This window comes from Cyanistes caeruleus, chromosome 1 (assembly GCF_971803275.1).
Source record: "Cyanistes caeruleus chromosome 1, bCyaCae1.hap1.1, whole genome shotgun sequence".
NCBI lineage: Eukaryota > Metazoa > Chordata > Aves > Passeriformes > Paridae > Cyanistes > Cyanistes caeruleus.
Window position 1 is genome coordinate 113,913,571 of NC_141701.1, and position 14,454 is coordinate 113,928,024.

The 14,454-nt window shown below is 42.4% G+C and overlaps 2 protein-coding genes across 27 annotated transcripts in view; one reads left to right on the plus strand and one right to left on the minus strand.

The window, feature by feature from the left end:
- Window positions 1-651, plus strand: part of TOP2B (DNA topoisomerase II beta) — a 73,762-nt gene extending 73,111 nt beyond the window's left edge. For all 21 annotated transcript variants that reach the window (XM_086851195.1, XM_086851203.1, XM_086851187.1 and 18 more), the window contains one exon: window positions 170-651. In XM_086851195.1, the coding sequence (XP_086707321.1) occupies window positions 170-331 (162 nt within the window). In that variant the 3' untranslated portion in view covers window positions 332-651. The remainder of the gene's footprint in view (window positions 1-169) is intronic.
- A 55-nt stretch (window positions 652-706) lies between these two features.
- The window catches only part of RARB (retinoic acid receptor beta), a 320,215-nt gene continuing 306,467 nt past the window's right edge, over window positions 707-14,454 (minus strand). For 5 of the 6 annotated variants that reach the window (XM_086851330.1, XM_086851340.1, XM_023919252.2 and 2 more), the window contains 4 exons: window positions 14,251-14,427; window positions 6,720-6,924; window positions 5,241-5,399; window positions 707-2,141 (listed from right to left, as the gene is read on the minus strand). In XM_086851330.1, coding sequence (XP_086707456.1) covers window positions 1,945-2,141; window positions 5,241-5,399; window positions 6,720-6,924; window positions 14,251-14,427 — 738 coding nt within the window. In that variant the 3' untranslated portion in view covers window positions 707-1,944. The remainder of the gene's footprint in view (window positions 2,142-5,240; window positions 5,400-6,719; window positions 6,925-14,250; window positions 14,428-14,454) is intronic. The other variant, XM_086851367.1, reaches the window with a different exon arrangement.

Below are 14,454 nucleotides of genomic sequence, written 5' to 3' on the forward strand. Positions count from 1 at the left end.
GGATTATTTTACTTAAAGTTAAGTTCTTATAAGAAGTTGCTAATTATGGCAGTGGGTGCTGAGGTGTCATTAGCAGTCAGATGCTAGAGAGGTTTTTTTTTTCAGTTCTGAATATTAAAATGGAAAATGTACAAAGCATCACAACTGATTTGTCTTTTCTTTTCTAAAGAAATCCAAGAAGGCAGCTTTTGACCAGGATTCTGATGTGGAAATCTTCCAGTCAGGCTTTGCCTCCGAAACTGCCCCAAAGCCGCGGACAGGCCGGGCTAGAAAAGAAGTGAAATATTTTGCAGAGTCTGATGAAGATGATGATTTTGATATGTTTAATTAAGTGCCCAAAGAGCACAAAAATGTTTTCCAACAAGTATCTTGTGTTGTCCTTTTGTCCCCTCTGTCGCAAACTTTTGTACATTTGACTTATTTTATGTGATAATGTAATTGATGGTTTTTATTATTGTGTGTAGGCATTTTAACATTTTGTTCTTACACCTACAGTTTTATGCTCTTTTTTACTCATTGAAATGTCATGTATTTGTCTGGCTTGTAGAGATGTTCTAGACAGCTGTGCTAAAGCACATTTTAATTGTCATGGTTGCAAACAGCAAACCTGCTTTTTGAAATGAAGTTTAAACATTAAAAAATGGAAAACTACCGTGTGTGTATGTGTGTGTGTAAAATGTGGGCTAGAGGGACTACTTCTACACAATTTTTAAAATAAATATATTTTATTCTTTGCCAGGAGACTCCATGGAAAAAGGTAAACAGTATATGAACATAGAAAGCATTGTTAAACAATCTCAATGTACAAACAGAGCCAGTGAAAGTACATCACAGACTTGCTAGAATATATAAAAAAAAAAAAAAAAAAATTCCACTAGTGCTTTAAATGAAACCTAAGAAACTGACACTTTAAATCTGTTAACCATTCTACCACAGTTTTCACTCTGCTTCATGGTGATTTAACAAGGCCAAGAAGGCAGATTCTCTCCTTGTGTTTCTGGAAGTCCTAGCTGTACTTCCCTAGCACCTGGAAGGCTGGAATGCCCAGCTGATTCCTGGCAGTTGATTCTTAAGGAAATACCCTGGACTCAGCGATTCAAAAGCTGTGAGTCTGCTGGTTCTCATCCCATGAAGTTTCCCTAATGGCTTGTGAACAAGTAAACAAAAACATGGTAACACTGAAAAGTGTTTCTGCCTTGGCGGCTATAGCATTGCTGTCGAAATGAGCAGGTAATTGTGGAGCTAGGTCACCAGCCAGCTAAGAAACCACTTCTTTAAACTTTAAAGTGACATTAACAGTGGAACAAATGACATCTGAATAACTGATCTGGCAGTTAATGCTGATACTGATACCTCTTCTGCTGGGGCAGTGACGTTTTGTATACTTTTTACAAGGAAGGAGATGCAAACTGAGGGCAGCAAGGACAAGTTTTCATATTTCAACTAAATCAGGCGGTCCTTTCAACTTCCTTCTCTGGATGTGTACAGTAGTCCATGTCCTGTGGTTGGTGTCTTGATCGTTTTAGGTATGAGAGACAAAAGGAAAGCACCAAACATCCAGTATGAAGAGTACAGCCATACAATTGTATGTACAAAGTCATCAGAAATGCAACCAGAATTTGAAGACTGAGATCTGTCTTGTCACCATGCAATATTGAGTGTTCAGAGAAGAAAACAGAAGCTTAAATATTTTTTTTTTTTTTTGCATGAAATGGCTGATTTAGAGTTTCAAAAGTTTGCATTTTCTAGTTTTAGGAGTTTAACAGCAAGGAGTATATATTGATACATATGAAAATTTCTTGGTCCTTGTTGAGTTTATCTATATATATATACATATATAGATATATATTAAGTCCAGAAACTAAGCAGCAGTAAAAATGTTTTTCTTGCTTTTCATCCCTGTACATAAGGTATTAGGAATGTCTGAAGTAGCTGGAAAATGTCTTATTCCACCATAGGGGATTGACTGACACTGCTGTTATCCACTGAACTAGGTGAGATACTGGGACTGTGTTCTGCAGTATTTCCATTTGAGGTTGGTGTCAGTGGTTCATGTCCTTCAGAGTTCTCCAACATTTCCTGAATAAGAGGTGGCATGGATCCAGGAATTTCCATTTTCAATGTAATGACACGTTCCGCACCTTTAAAAGGAAAACACAAAATCCTTTCCATAAGCATGATTTGTACAATTTCTGTTAGCATTACAGAAGTAATTTCAGCATTTTCTTAATAGATTTGGTGTCTTCTTCAATACTTGCACACAAACATGTGTGAGTGAACTGCTTCATGCAGTTCAAGAAGGACTTAGGTGAGTGCTCCTTAGCAAATTAATTCAAACTTACTAGCAACTGTTATTTCAACAGAGGTAAATTGGAGGAGCTGCCTATTTTCAAAGAAGAACCCAAAATGGCATTAAATTATACTGAAAAATTAAGTTAGGCTGTGATCATGTAGATGTCTTTATAAACTGCAATAACATTCAGTCTTTATGCTGTACTGGATCTGCAAAGAATGACAAAAATTCCGTCTATATTACATAGGTGAGGTGAATCCTGCAAGAGAACTGCAGTGATCTAAGTCAAAACGTTTTCTTCCCATAGAGAAAACTGAAATAAGATGCAGAATTTCAAACACAATTACTTTATAAAAGAACACAGGCAAAAGGGTACTTTTTGAGGGGGAAGCTGCCTTCTGTCTTTTTCAGGCATCTTGTCCTGTGCTAAAGAACCACCAAAGTAGGCGGGAGCCCCGAGCACTTCTCAGCTCTGCCTTGGTGCAGGCTGTTTGAGTTGGGCTTGTCACGAGTACCTGGCATTTGTATGCAGAGGGGGCTCTGCAGGTGAGCATGCAGGATTTAACAAAATTACTGCATCAATCCTGACCACTCAGACCGGGAGCCAGCAACAACTGCTTCAGGGAGGGAAAAAAGCCCAAGACAAAGTCTCAGTGTGTGGTCAGCAGGCAGGGACACGGCACGGACACAGCAGCCAAGGCCCTGCCGGACACCGGGCAGGCAGCGCTGAGGAAACTCTGCATCAAACAATTTATAGCCATAAACCTCAGCGTTCCTGTTGCTCAGGATTCCTGATCATCTTAAAATTGGAGTCCAATGGAAGAGAAACCTGTGTTTCTTAAACAGCAAGAAGATCAAAAAAACAAAAACCCCAAAAAAAAACTCCATAAAATTATTTACAAAGAAAATAGTTTGGTTATTGAGGAACCATTCCATAAGAGTGATCCTTAGGAAATGCACTGCTTATCCGTGCTGCTGCAGGGGACATGCTGGAGAGATCACTGCTCACTCCAGGCTGGAAGGGAGCATTTAGTTGTTTATGTTTTACATGAGGAGCACCAAAAAATTCATCTACAAAGGCAATGATTGACTTTCCAAGTGAATGCTGATTTAAAAGTCTTTTAAATTACTGTAATGGGAAATATATTAATGCAGAATGATGCTGAGAGCTTCTCTGAAAACCAACTATTGTCAGAGCTGTGCTGATGATCTATCTCAATTTGGCCATGTTAAACACCTGCTTTCCACTATTGTATCCGCTTGTGTGGTCATTCAGTGCAGAGCCAGAGAAATTTTTCAGGTTGAGCAAACTTCCAATTTAATCAGGGGATAAGAGAACTCAGAAGATGAGAAGAACTCAGAACTGTCTTGCTTCAGTCCCACAAACACTTCACCCTTTAGTTACGATACCTCTAATACCAAAGGAGACTCTCAGTGTTTCAGATTCGCGCTTTCTTTGGTGTTTGCTTTCAGAGATCAGGTACCATCCAAAGTCATTATCGTCTAATGTACATCTTTACAAATGAAACTCAAGACATCCCCACCTCTCCAGGACATCACCATCCTTTGGTATGATTTAGTTCTACTATGAAACATTAATGATATAATTAAAGTTAAATACCTATGTCAGAATGAAAAGAAGCCTTTCTTGTGAACTGAGTATAAGGAGTTGAGTTCTTGAGGAGTGGGAAGGCTCTGGTAAAGAAGGAGGGAAGTGGAAATGGATTTCCCAGAAGTACAAGCAGTGGAACAAAAGGGCTCCCCTAAATGCTTTTATAGCTCAATACTGCTCTAAGTTTATTTTGTAGATTCAGTTGGATGGAGCTTGTTTCACTTGAGGGTAAACTGCAAGCTTTAGATAACCTGGTAAGTGGTTCCTTTTTAGGGTACTTTTGCTTCCAGCTCTGGTGGTTCCCTTCCAAGTTGCTTCTTTTGGTTCTAATCAATCCAATTAGATTGCTCACTTTTTTTTGGTAAAGATAGCTATAACTTAATCTTTTAACTTGGATTTATATTGTTTGAAGTGGAGCAGTTAAGGTTTAAATTTAAAACAAGTGTATTTAGTTGAGTGAATTAACTACTGTTTAGTTTTTTTTCCCCTGAGTCTTCCCTCAAAGCATGGGGGAAATGAAATCAGAACCTTCCCAAAAGCACAGATCCAACCTACACAGGCACCTGTACAAGCTCGTGTACCTGCCTATCTATCAGGAGTAGCAAATCTGTTGCTGTGTAAGCAGAGTAAGAAGGTGAAACTGCATCAGCCACCATAAGAATAAGAACCATTGCACTTCAGACTCTCTATTTTCAGACTGGTACATCAGGGAACGTGTTCTGATCAAATGAAAGCATTCAGCTACACCTGTGCTTCAGAGAATGTGTGACAGTGCTTAGACTATGAATTGCACAGGATCAATCCAGCACATACAAGACTGCATAAAGTGTTTAAACTGATCTGTGTTTAGGTATGGTTAGTTTGGATTAGAGGGGCTGAATCTCCAAAACGCTGGATCAGATCAATTCTAAATCTCCAATACTTCAAACCACAGTTTAGGGGATTTTTTTTCTTTTTGCAAAAGTGTTTTCTGCAGCCTGTAACCAGACTGTTTCTTAAAAGCCATTGGTGATACAGAGCACATGTTGATCTGAACCCACTTGTAAACATTAACTAAGGTTTTATCTTGTCCTAAAATTACTAAGAAGGACTTTATGCTAATGATTTGCTAAGCCACTTGCACCTACAACATCTTTTTCAATGTCAGTTGCATGGAGCACCATGCATGTTTAAAACATAACCAATTTCAAGGCAGGAATTATGTAAAGAAGCTGGGAAGAATAAGGTCACAGGGACCTTTCTTAGATGTGTTAAAAAAATAACAACCCAGGTGTCTAGGCCAGTTCCTCTGAAATGCAACACTGCCACTCCTGCTGTTAATCAGAGAAACTGTACCTTTTGCACTGATGCTACGAAGATCCGTGATTTTCATTAAGATCTTTGGGAACATATGAGGCTTGTTGGGTCGTCTCTTTCGGATATAGATTTTCAGTGCTTCAAGCAAGGGTTCCTGAAGCTTATCCACTTTCATTGGTTCTTCAAGGTCCTGGCGATCTGTAGGAAAGTATCATAGCACTTATTTCAAATATTTATTTTTTAAAATAAACTCCAAATCACAGAATCTCCTCCATGTTTTTGATAGAACTCCATGAATTTCGCTCTCTGTTAAATAACACACACTCTGTAGTGAATGTTCCATAGGATAAACCACAGCTTTCTGAAACTTGGATTATTTTTTTTTTTCCTTAGTGACTGGAAAGGTTTGTCATGTGGGTAGCCAAGAATTACCAGTTTGCTCTTGTACCTCCCTCTTCAAGGGGGAAACACCTTGCTGAAAACAATATTTTGGAATTAATTTTATATGTGTCACTGATTGGCTACTCAGGTACTCATAGGGGTTACAGCTATTTTTTGTTAAAACTACAGTAAAGTGAGTTACCAGCAGGAGTCAGCAGATGGCAGTGCTGGCTTGAGTGACAACAAATGCCACCCCTCTGCACCAGGACACACCAGTCATGTATCAATGACATCCAGGAGCCCATCAATGTTTTTAATGGGTTAGGGTTAGAGGGACATAAAATCGGAATGATTTTGTACTAAAGGGCCACTGCCAACAAAGATTGACTCTTGTGTTTCAAACACTCACTAGAGTAGCACCCAGTTTGTGTTTCAACAAAATGGCCCAGCAAAACAAAGTGTGTTTCTATTGCTAATCCAGACTTTGCCAAGGAGGAGAGAGACCAAGTGATTAACAGAAATTTACAGATGATTTTGGAAATTATCTGAGACTTCACTTTTTGTATTTTAAGCCTATGATTTGAATTGACAAACAACCACCCTTTTGAGTTCTCTTCAGCCCCAGTTTGGAAGTGTAACACATATTTTTGCTAAAGAAAGTTATCACCAATGGCTTCCATTTGACTGAAATCAATGCAGATGCACACAATTATATTTATGAGTAAAAGCTGTGTAATTGGGCATCTTGCTGTAAGAAAGCTCATTCATGCAGGTACCCATACACTGCTTAGCAAAAACACAGCAGGACCTGATCTCCAGAGATCCTTTCCAACTCCAGCTGTTCTGTGAGGTATCTCAATGCCCTTTGTCAGGCAAACAATAGGACTGGTTGCTTGACAGAATGATTCCAATAATTTTTTTCAAATTATCAGTAATAAACCCAGTAACTATCACTAGTGGAAAACAAACTTTTAGCATTAAGTAGCATATGTAACACATATAAATCATGTTACAAATATATATATATATATATATAAAATATATGTAAGTAAAGGAAAGCAAACCAAATAGAACATAAATGAAGTCATTATCATGTTTGTCCTTTTGAAATGCATGAGAATTCACGCTGTACAATACCTCCACAGATGAGGCAGATGGCACTAAGGAGACCTGTTTCTGTATCATCCATTTCCAAAGGCAGGAGCTGGTTGGCAAATGTGAACACGAGATCAGTCAGAGGGCCAAATCCGGCGTTGTGCATCTGAGTTCGGTTTAGGGTAAGGCCATCGGAAAAGGTCATGGTGTCTTGTTCTGGTGTGTATCTTGTGCAAATTCTAAGGATCTGGGGGAAAAAAAAAAGAAAAATGGAATTTGAATTTAATCCATGAGAGGTTTGTTGCATTTTCTCAGTGCAGTGAATGACTCTGTGGAACTTCAGTACTTGGCCACGTCAGAACAATCTGAAAACAAACTCCAGTTTGTGCAGTTCTAGCAGCACAAAAACTCTCAGGTACAACATAACTATATTCTGTTGACTATGTGTATTCCTTGTAACACAAACCTAAGAACAGACATTTCCCCCTAGTTATGAAATGATCAAAACTTTGGAGCAACTCTCACCACTCAGGTCACCAACATTAAAGTGATATTCACAAAACCAGGTTTTTCATTAGCCTGCCACCTACACATAACTATAAAATGTAATTGATCTGATGAGCTGCTGATCTGACTCAACAAGATCCTGAAAGCATCTCACCTCTTCAAACAAAGGCGTATCTCACTGATTTTGGGGATCACTTTTGCACAGAAACACTTCCTGGGTTGTGTCTTTGACAAGGACAACATTGGTCTGTGGAACCTTCTGGGAGTGAGTGTGGACAGCTGTGAGCCACTGAAGAGGCAGAATTTTAGGCTGCTTTCCCCTCTTCTGAGAGAGCAGACAGGCAAACACTGCTATGGGGACACAGCCCTTCATCTCCCCAGCAGCTGCAGGAAAGGTCTCCTTGGAGCACTGCTCACCTTGTCAGCCCAGGATTTCTCACCCAGTGGAATATCAAACTTTGCACCTCCAATTGCAGCACATGCCACCGGCAGCCTGGCCAGTGGTCTGAGGAGCTGGCCCAGCTTTTCTTCTTTTACGATGGTTGTTACTTCTGTGTGCTGTAACACCAAACCTCCTTACCAGCCTGTTGGCTCCCAGCCCTCCTGCAGGCTCTGCTGCTTCCCCCTGAGGAGCCCCAGCGGTGGCAGACCCTGCCTGCCTGGTGCAGAGCTGCTGACAGCATCGCCCATTCCTGTGCACGCCCAGGCACTGCTGGCTTTGGCAAGCTCGCTTGTATGCCGACAGCCACCCAGTGCTGACCCCAGATGAAAGAGCCTTGGAGGGAAGGACGGGGATTCACACCTCTAACTGGACACGGAGGAATGCAAAACACATGAATAAAACACCGAGGATGCTCCACATTTTGTTAGTAAATGCCTCTGGGGTAAGGGCAGCGTCAAGAGCGCTGTCACAGCGGAGGTGGCAGCACGGCCAGAGAGGGAATGTGTGCGTGAACGCTTCCGCCTCTTGGAGCACACCCGGGATGTGTCCCGTGATAGACTCTGTGTGCCACAGGACCATTTGTACAGCTGCAGTAAATGAACATGGCCTTAAGGACCAAATAAAAGAGATGTCCATCATGCTGATGTATTTCTGTTATATATATCAATGCTTAATGTTTAAAATAATCAGAGGTGGGAGAGGGCTGATGCCTAAACTAAACTGAAGCCCTGCCGAAGTCAGGCTGATTTGCTAAGACTACAGCTGTGTTTTTTCAGGGCTGCACTGTATTTATTTCCCATCCTACTTGGTTTTAAAGATACAACAAAAAAGATTTACATGAATATAAGGGAGCACTGGGAGAATTTAATTACTCCTCTAGCTGCTGAGGCTCTGAGTCAGAGGCCCCAGCACATGGCAGCTGACCAGTCTGGGCTTGGTTCTCCCACTTTCATCTTTGCCTGGAAAAACTGCTCTAAATAAGCAGGGAGAAGAATGAGGAGAACATGGTCTGCAAGGCACCTATAGGGAAGCTTTTATTTCTCTTCTTCAGTTCCTTGCTAAGAGACTTAATAGGGTGTATGTCTGCAGATGGATCTTCAACTATTTTCTACCTCAGCAATAATCTTATCTCACATTCTAGGTATACACTGAAGCACTGAAACTTTGTGTGGTTGCACAGGCATACTTGACATTGTTGCCTTACCCCCAAATTAGAGTACGTTCTTGAAATTACCTACATCAATGACCAAGAGAGGCAAAAATACCAACACATAGCACATTAATTCCTCAGTGACCACAAATTCCCCATAATATATGTCATCTTAAAAGCTGCTGGTCACTAGGTTTTATGTAGAAGCCAATGTATTGTTCAGGATCATAAGAAAAAATTAACATTATAAAGCACAGCACCCTGTCAGTAAGAGGCAGCACATTTGGAACCGCCAGTAACCACTGGCCATGCTCTCCCCTGAAGTTCACAGTGGGTTGCTCTTTTAAATCATTAAAAGATTGTATAGAAAGGAGAAGAAACATGGAGAATATCTGGTGTTCAAGAAAACAAAGGTTTGAAAGCTACATATGTACTGTGAAGCCCGAGAGCTGCTTGGTTCACTTCTCTAATGGCATGCAGGAGGAACTGGAGGGCTCTTCCCACCTGAGGCCTGCACAGACAGTAGCTGCTTTCCAGTAAGGGTGCATGGCTGAAGAAGATCAGCTAGCCAGCTTTGGGAGGAATGAGGCTCTGTGCCTCTCACCTTGTACTGCTGTTCCCTCAGCTCAGCCAGGGAGAAGGCAGCCTCTTTGACTCCAGTTCGATTTCAATTGGAAAGCCTTAGCAAAGGAGAGCTCCTCCCTCCACTGCCTCAGGACTCCCTTCCCAACAAATGAGCAAAGCAGGATTGGGAGCTTAATTGGGCAGTGCTGTGGTGTTTTCCCCAGGCTGCCTGCAGCTTCCCCGGCAGCCACCCAAACAGGGCTGGCAGATATGGATCCCCCAGATCCTCCCTCAGAGGGTAGGTCTGGACACTGACAGCCACAGAGATCCCTGCCCAGAGGGATCCCTGCCCAGAGGGACTGGGGTGCCCTGGAGGGATCTTCCCCAAGAACCCAGAGGCTGAACAGACACCTGCCACCATACACCAGGCTGCTGGCTGCCTCGCAGCAAAGCTCCCTGTGCTCGTTCCCCAGTGCCACAAGCCCCTCTGTGTTTGGGGATGCATGCCAGCAGTGCTCAGCAAAGAGATCCCCAGGGCTAACTCAGAGGAAGAACTTCCAGGCTGGATCCTCATCGAGAACAAATTTGGGGTGAGGTTACTCAGCCTCAAGCCAGCCCCTGTGAGCATGCACAGAAAAGGACCTGCAGGGGCCCTGCAAAATTTATAATTAAAACATAAACTTGTGTAGGATTTAGCTACTTCCAGGCTTAAGCAGCAAGTAGGACAGGTTTTTGTTAAAGGCAGCCTTCAGGCCTTTGTACCCCAAGTGCTGCACCAGCCATCAACTGGAGGAGCTTGCAGCAACTCCGCTGGGCACTGGCACAGCTGAAGATCAACTATGTGTTTTCAGCAATGCACTTAACTTGACTGCAGCAATCAGGTCTCAGGTTTCCTCTGCATTCCTTTGACATTATCCCACAACACACTGTTATTAAACTCCAAGACAGATCATTTGAAATAGTGTTTTTCTTTTCTTTCTCTTTTTTTTTTTTTTAAATTTCTGTCCTTCATCAAGATCTGTGAAATGCCATGGATATTGCTGATTGTTGCTAAACTGTTCTTGGGCAAATTTCCAGTGTCAAAGTAAAGTTGATTTCAAGCTCATATTCACTAAAGAACATATGGGAAACATCAGCACTTCAAAATAAGAAATCATGGTATCTTTCTTCATTTTAAACTGAACTCCTAATGTCCTCAATGTTGTTTAGATTTTGCAACTAAGCCAAGTATTTCAGTTGTCACTCTGCTCTTAAATGCCACTTGCAGCCATAAATACAGTTTTTCCTCATTATTAAAGGGCGCTTTGTTTTAAGGAATATTTATATATGAAAGCATTAGGGATTCTTATGAGCCCATCATGAAGTGCAAAGCAAAAACCCTACCAGAGGCACAAAGTTAGCCAGAAAGTTGCATTTATGACATTGTTGTTACCACAGAATTATTACTCATTTTAAACAGATTAGGTAGGTCAAGTTGGGCCCATTTTTTAAGAAATCCTGTTGTTAGACACTAGCTGCCTTAGCTGGCTGGGACAGTTCCTTGACAGGAGAAGCCCAGGCAGGTGACTCTGAAGCCCCATGGTGCTGCACAGGTTGTTCTGCACACTGAAATTCCTGCCTGGCATTAACGCACAGGGGCTTACAACAGTAAGCAAAAATTACATCATTAAGGATTAGCATTCAAGGACTTCTCAGGTTTTTATTCACTGGATTTAAGACAGACTGGACTCTGGATTCTTTCCACATTTGTCTTGCCTGAGCTCAGCAAGGCTGGGGATGCTCGGCTGCTGCTGGGCCAATGTACCAGCAGACAGAAGCACTCACTTTTACAAGGGTTATTAACTGAATTTTAGTAATATTTATCCCTAAAACTTTTGGCACCAGGCAAGATACAAATTCAATGATCCTCAGTTGGCACCTTGAGCTGCCTCAGGAAGCTTGATGTTTTTTCCCTTCCACAGTTAGTGTTTGTTTGCACATAAAACAATTCTTTGGCCCATATTCATCGGAGTTTACTGAGCTCCTGGCACCATTTCCTTTGACAGCCTTTTTAGAGGGGCTTGAGCATCCACAGCCACAGGAACCAATTGAGCAGAGACCTTGGCAGGGTTTATAAATGCTTAAGACTCTCCACAGCTGGTGCTGAAGGGCAGGCAGGCAGTGAAGCCAGAGTCCTGCTGGCAGGGAAGCCTGGCCACCCTACCTGGGAGCCCCACACTGCTCCTCCAGCATGCTGTGGCTCTGGGAACACATCCAGGGCATGGCAGAGCAGCAGGATCGTGAGGGAACGCTGCTGAGGCTCATGGTCCTGCTCAGCAGAGCTCACACAGCCACCACTGGGCACTTGGTGCAGCAGGAGGGGCAACAGCCCTCGCTCTGCATCTCAAGGCACAACAAAATGAAGCGTTTGAAACACTCATAACTAGGACAACTGGATTGTTGAGGGGAGGGGAAATAAGTACTATTAAAACTGCTCCAGTACTGATGTTCAGCTTAAATAAAGATAGAGAGTGGCACTGCAATTCCAATTACGTGCAGGTGATGTGGGTTTAATGGATAACAGCATTTCACAGGTGGCACGTACACTACACATTACTGTGTCATGGTAATTATCCCATTTTCTTTTCAAGCAGCACATAAAATAGTCACATAAAGTTTGTGTAAATGTCACACAGGAAAGTTAGGACTATTTGCCATGCCGTATCTGCTCCTGGGTTTAGAAAAGCCTCAGCTCCTCCCAGTTGTAGGCTCCTATCGTGCTTGCTATGCCCTGCTCGCTCGGATGTGTCACCTTCTCTGGCTTTGTGAAAAATAAAAAACAGAGTGAGCAGGTGATCTGGAATGACAGGACTCAATAAAGTTTTTAACTAGAGCTTAAAGGTTGCCAACAGCCACAAAGTGAAAGTGGTGAATCATATTAAAGAATCAACTTCTCTATCCATTAATTAGTTGAAATAAAGTCACCATTTACCACCTGCTTCATTCTCTTTTTCTAATCTGGCAACTAGGCTTTTATTTAATCACTTTGATCAAAGTGCCTTTGTGGAGGCACTTCAGATAAAACCCCTACCAAAAAGGGTCCCCTTATTTTTGAGCCAGTGGTGGCAATGGCAGCACTGAGTGGAGCTGCTATAGGGGACCCTGTGCATGTTCCCAGGGTAAGCTCCCACTGTCTACCCCAACAAAGACCACCAGGAGCTCACAGGATTAGAGAATTAGGGTTATTTGTTATCCAGCAGATTTGGAGCCAGGGCATGGCACAAATAGGGTGGCAGCTTAAGGGCTGAAATTTTAGGAGTAAAAAGTTTGGATGTGCAGATTCTTGCCATATCCTGGCTCCTCCCCACCTTTTTTGTGTAGTTTCTGTATTAACTATTTGTTACGGGTTACAGCAGCACAGCACAAAGCAGTTCCCATCCCCTACTGCTGGCAGAACACACTCACGGCAACGCTGCGGTTTTTTGATCACCATCTGCCTCTCGTGTGAGGGGAACGTAACAGAATCGGACCAGGACAGAGCTGGTGATGACAGGCGTGCAATCGGTAACGAATGGCCCTGCCCCACGGAGGGACACTCTCAGTAACAATGAGATGGCTGAGTCTGAATGAGTGCCTGGATTGAGGGAACAACAAGAGGTGACTCTCAAGCATGGCAGGGCAACCTCAACCTTCCCTTTTTCTATAGGCCAAAGAATGACACCCCTTCCCCACTCCTACCCCTCTTCCTCCTTCATCAATGTCCTCTTGATGCGATTCTTCCAAACAGCTTTTGACAAAACAAGAGGAAAAGGTCACAGCAGTTAACGTCCTCCTCAACATGATCCTGTTTGAAGCAATGCACTTTTAGAAATTCCAAGATTAATTACTTCAACTTCAGCTTCCCTAGCTTAAACTCCTGTGTCATGACAAAAAATATATCTACAGTAGCCATCCTACAATGTGCTTCTAGACTGGCCATGCTTGGCTCCATGAGGACCTGAAGGTTTGTGCTCAGAATGTAACATTTAAAGTATGTTTACATTGAACATACTGTTTTACTGCAAGTTATTGCTACAACCAGTAATACAAAGCACATTTGCCACAAAAAGCCTGAAGACCTCTAGGGGCTCGATAAAGAAATGCTGAGATCCCAGAGGGCTCCTCTGAAGGTCAGCATGACAGAAACAACCGGAGACAAAGGGAGGGAAGACAGCTTGCCTTGACATAGTGGCAAGGCAAGGTCTGGAGAAAAACTCCCAGCCCACCTGCACAGTTCCCTCCTGCAGGTTGTATGTTTGCCTATTTAAAATTAAATTACATTTAGCTAAAATCTGTACTGAGTCCATTACATCGGCCACTTCCACAGATACCTGCAGCACTGGAGAAAGCTGGGGGAATATGATTGCCAGAGGCTTGCACCTGACAGGCTCCAGGCACACCAGCTTCCCCTCTAAAACCTGAAAAACACTAATTCTGAAGACTTGTGTCTTGTTCCTTAAATTCCCTCATGACCACAGGTACAGCGCTTTCCTAAACCATTATATAGTGGACTGTCTTTCTAGGTATCCTTTATGCATAGGATTATCCAGAAGGAGGAGGAAGGATGAAGGAAGAAGAAACAGGTCTCTCTTCAGTATTAACAGTAAAGAAAATTTTTCAAAGTTGCACATGCCAGAATACCAAAAATGTGCCCTTTCTACTGAGACCCACAAAGTGCAAGGACTTATTTTGTGAAGTATGCTCATCATCCCCCAAATCACACCTCTGTAAGTGTGCTGGAGTCATCTTCTACCACACCAGACTACCCAGTAAGTTCAATTTTACAGCAATAAGGTCAGGGCCATGTTTCACCCCCCTCTTCCTGTCAATTACAATAATAAGAAGAATAGAAAATGCATTAGTAGGAGAACAATGATGTTAAAAATACATACCAGTATATCCAGGCAGGCTGCTTTGAGTAGAGTTATTTGGTCTGCAATGGTCAAACTTGTAAAGCCTGGCAATCGCTTTGCAAATTCCACTATTTTAATAATGCACTTCGTTGCAAGTTCACTGAATTTGTCCCAAAGCCCAAGGTCCAGTCGAACCCGATGATCTGCGCTGGAGTTCTGGAAAGACAGACAGAAGGCACCATA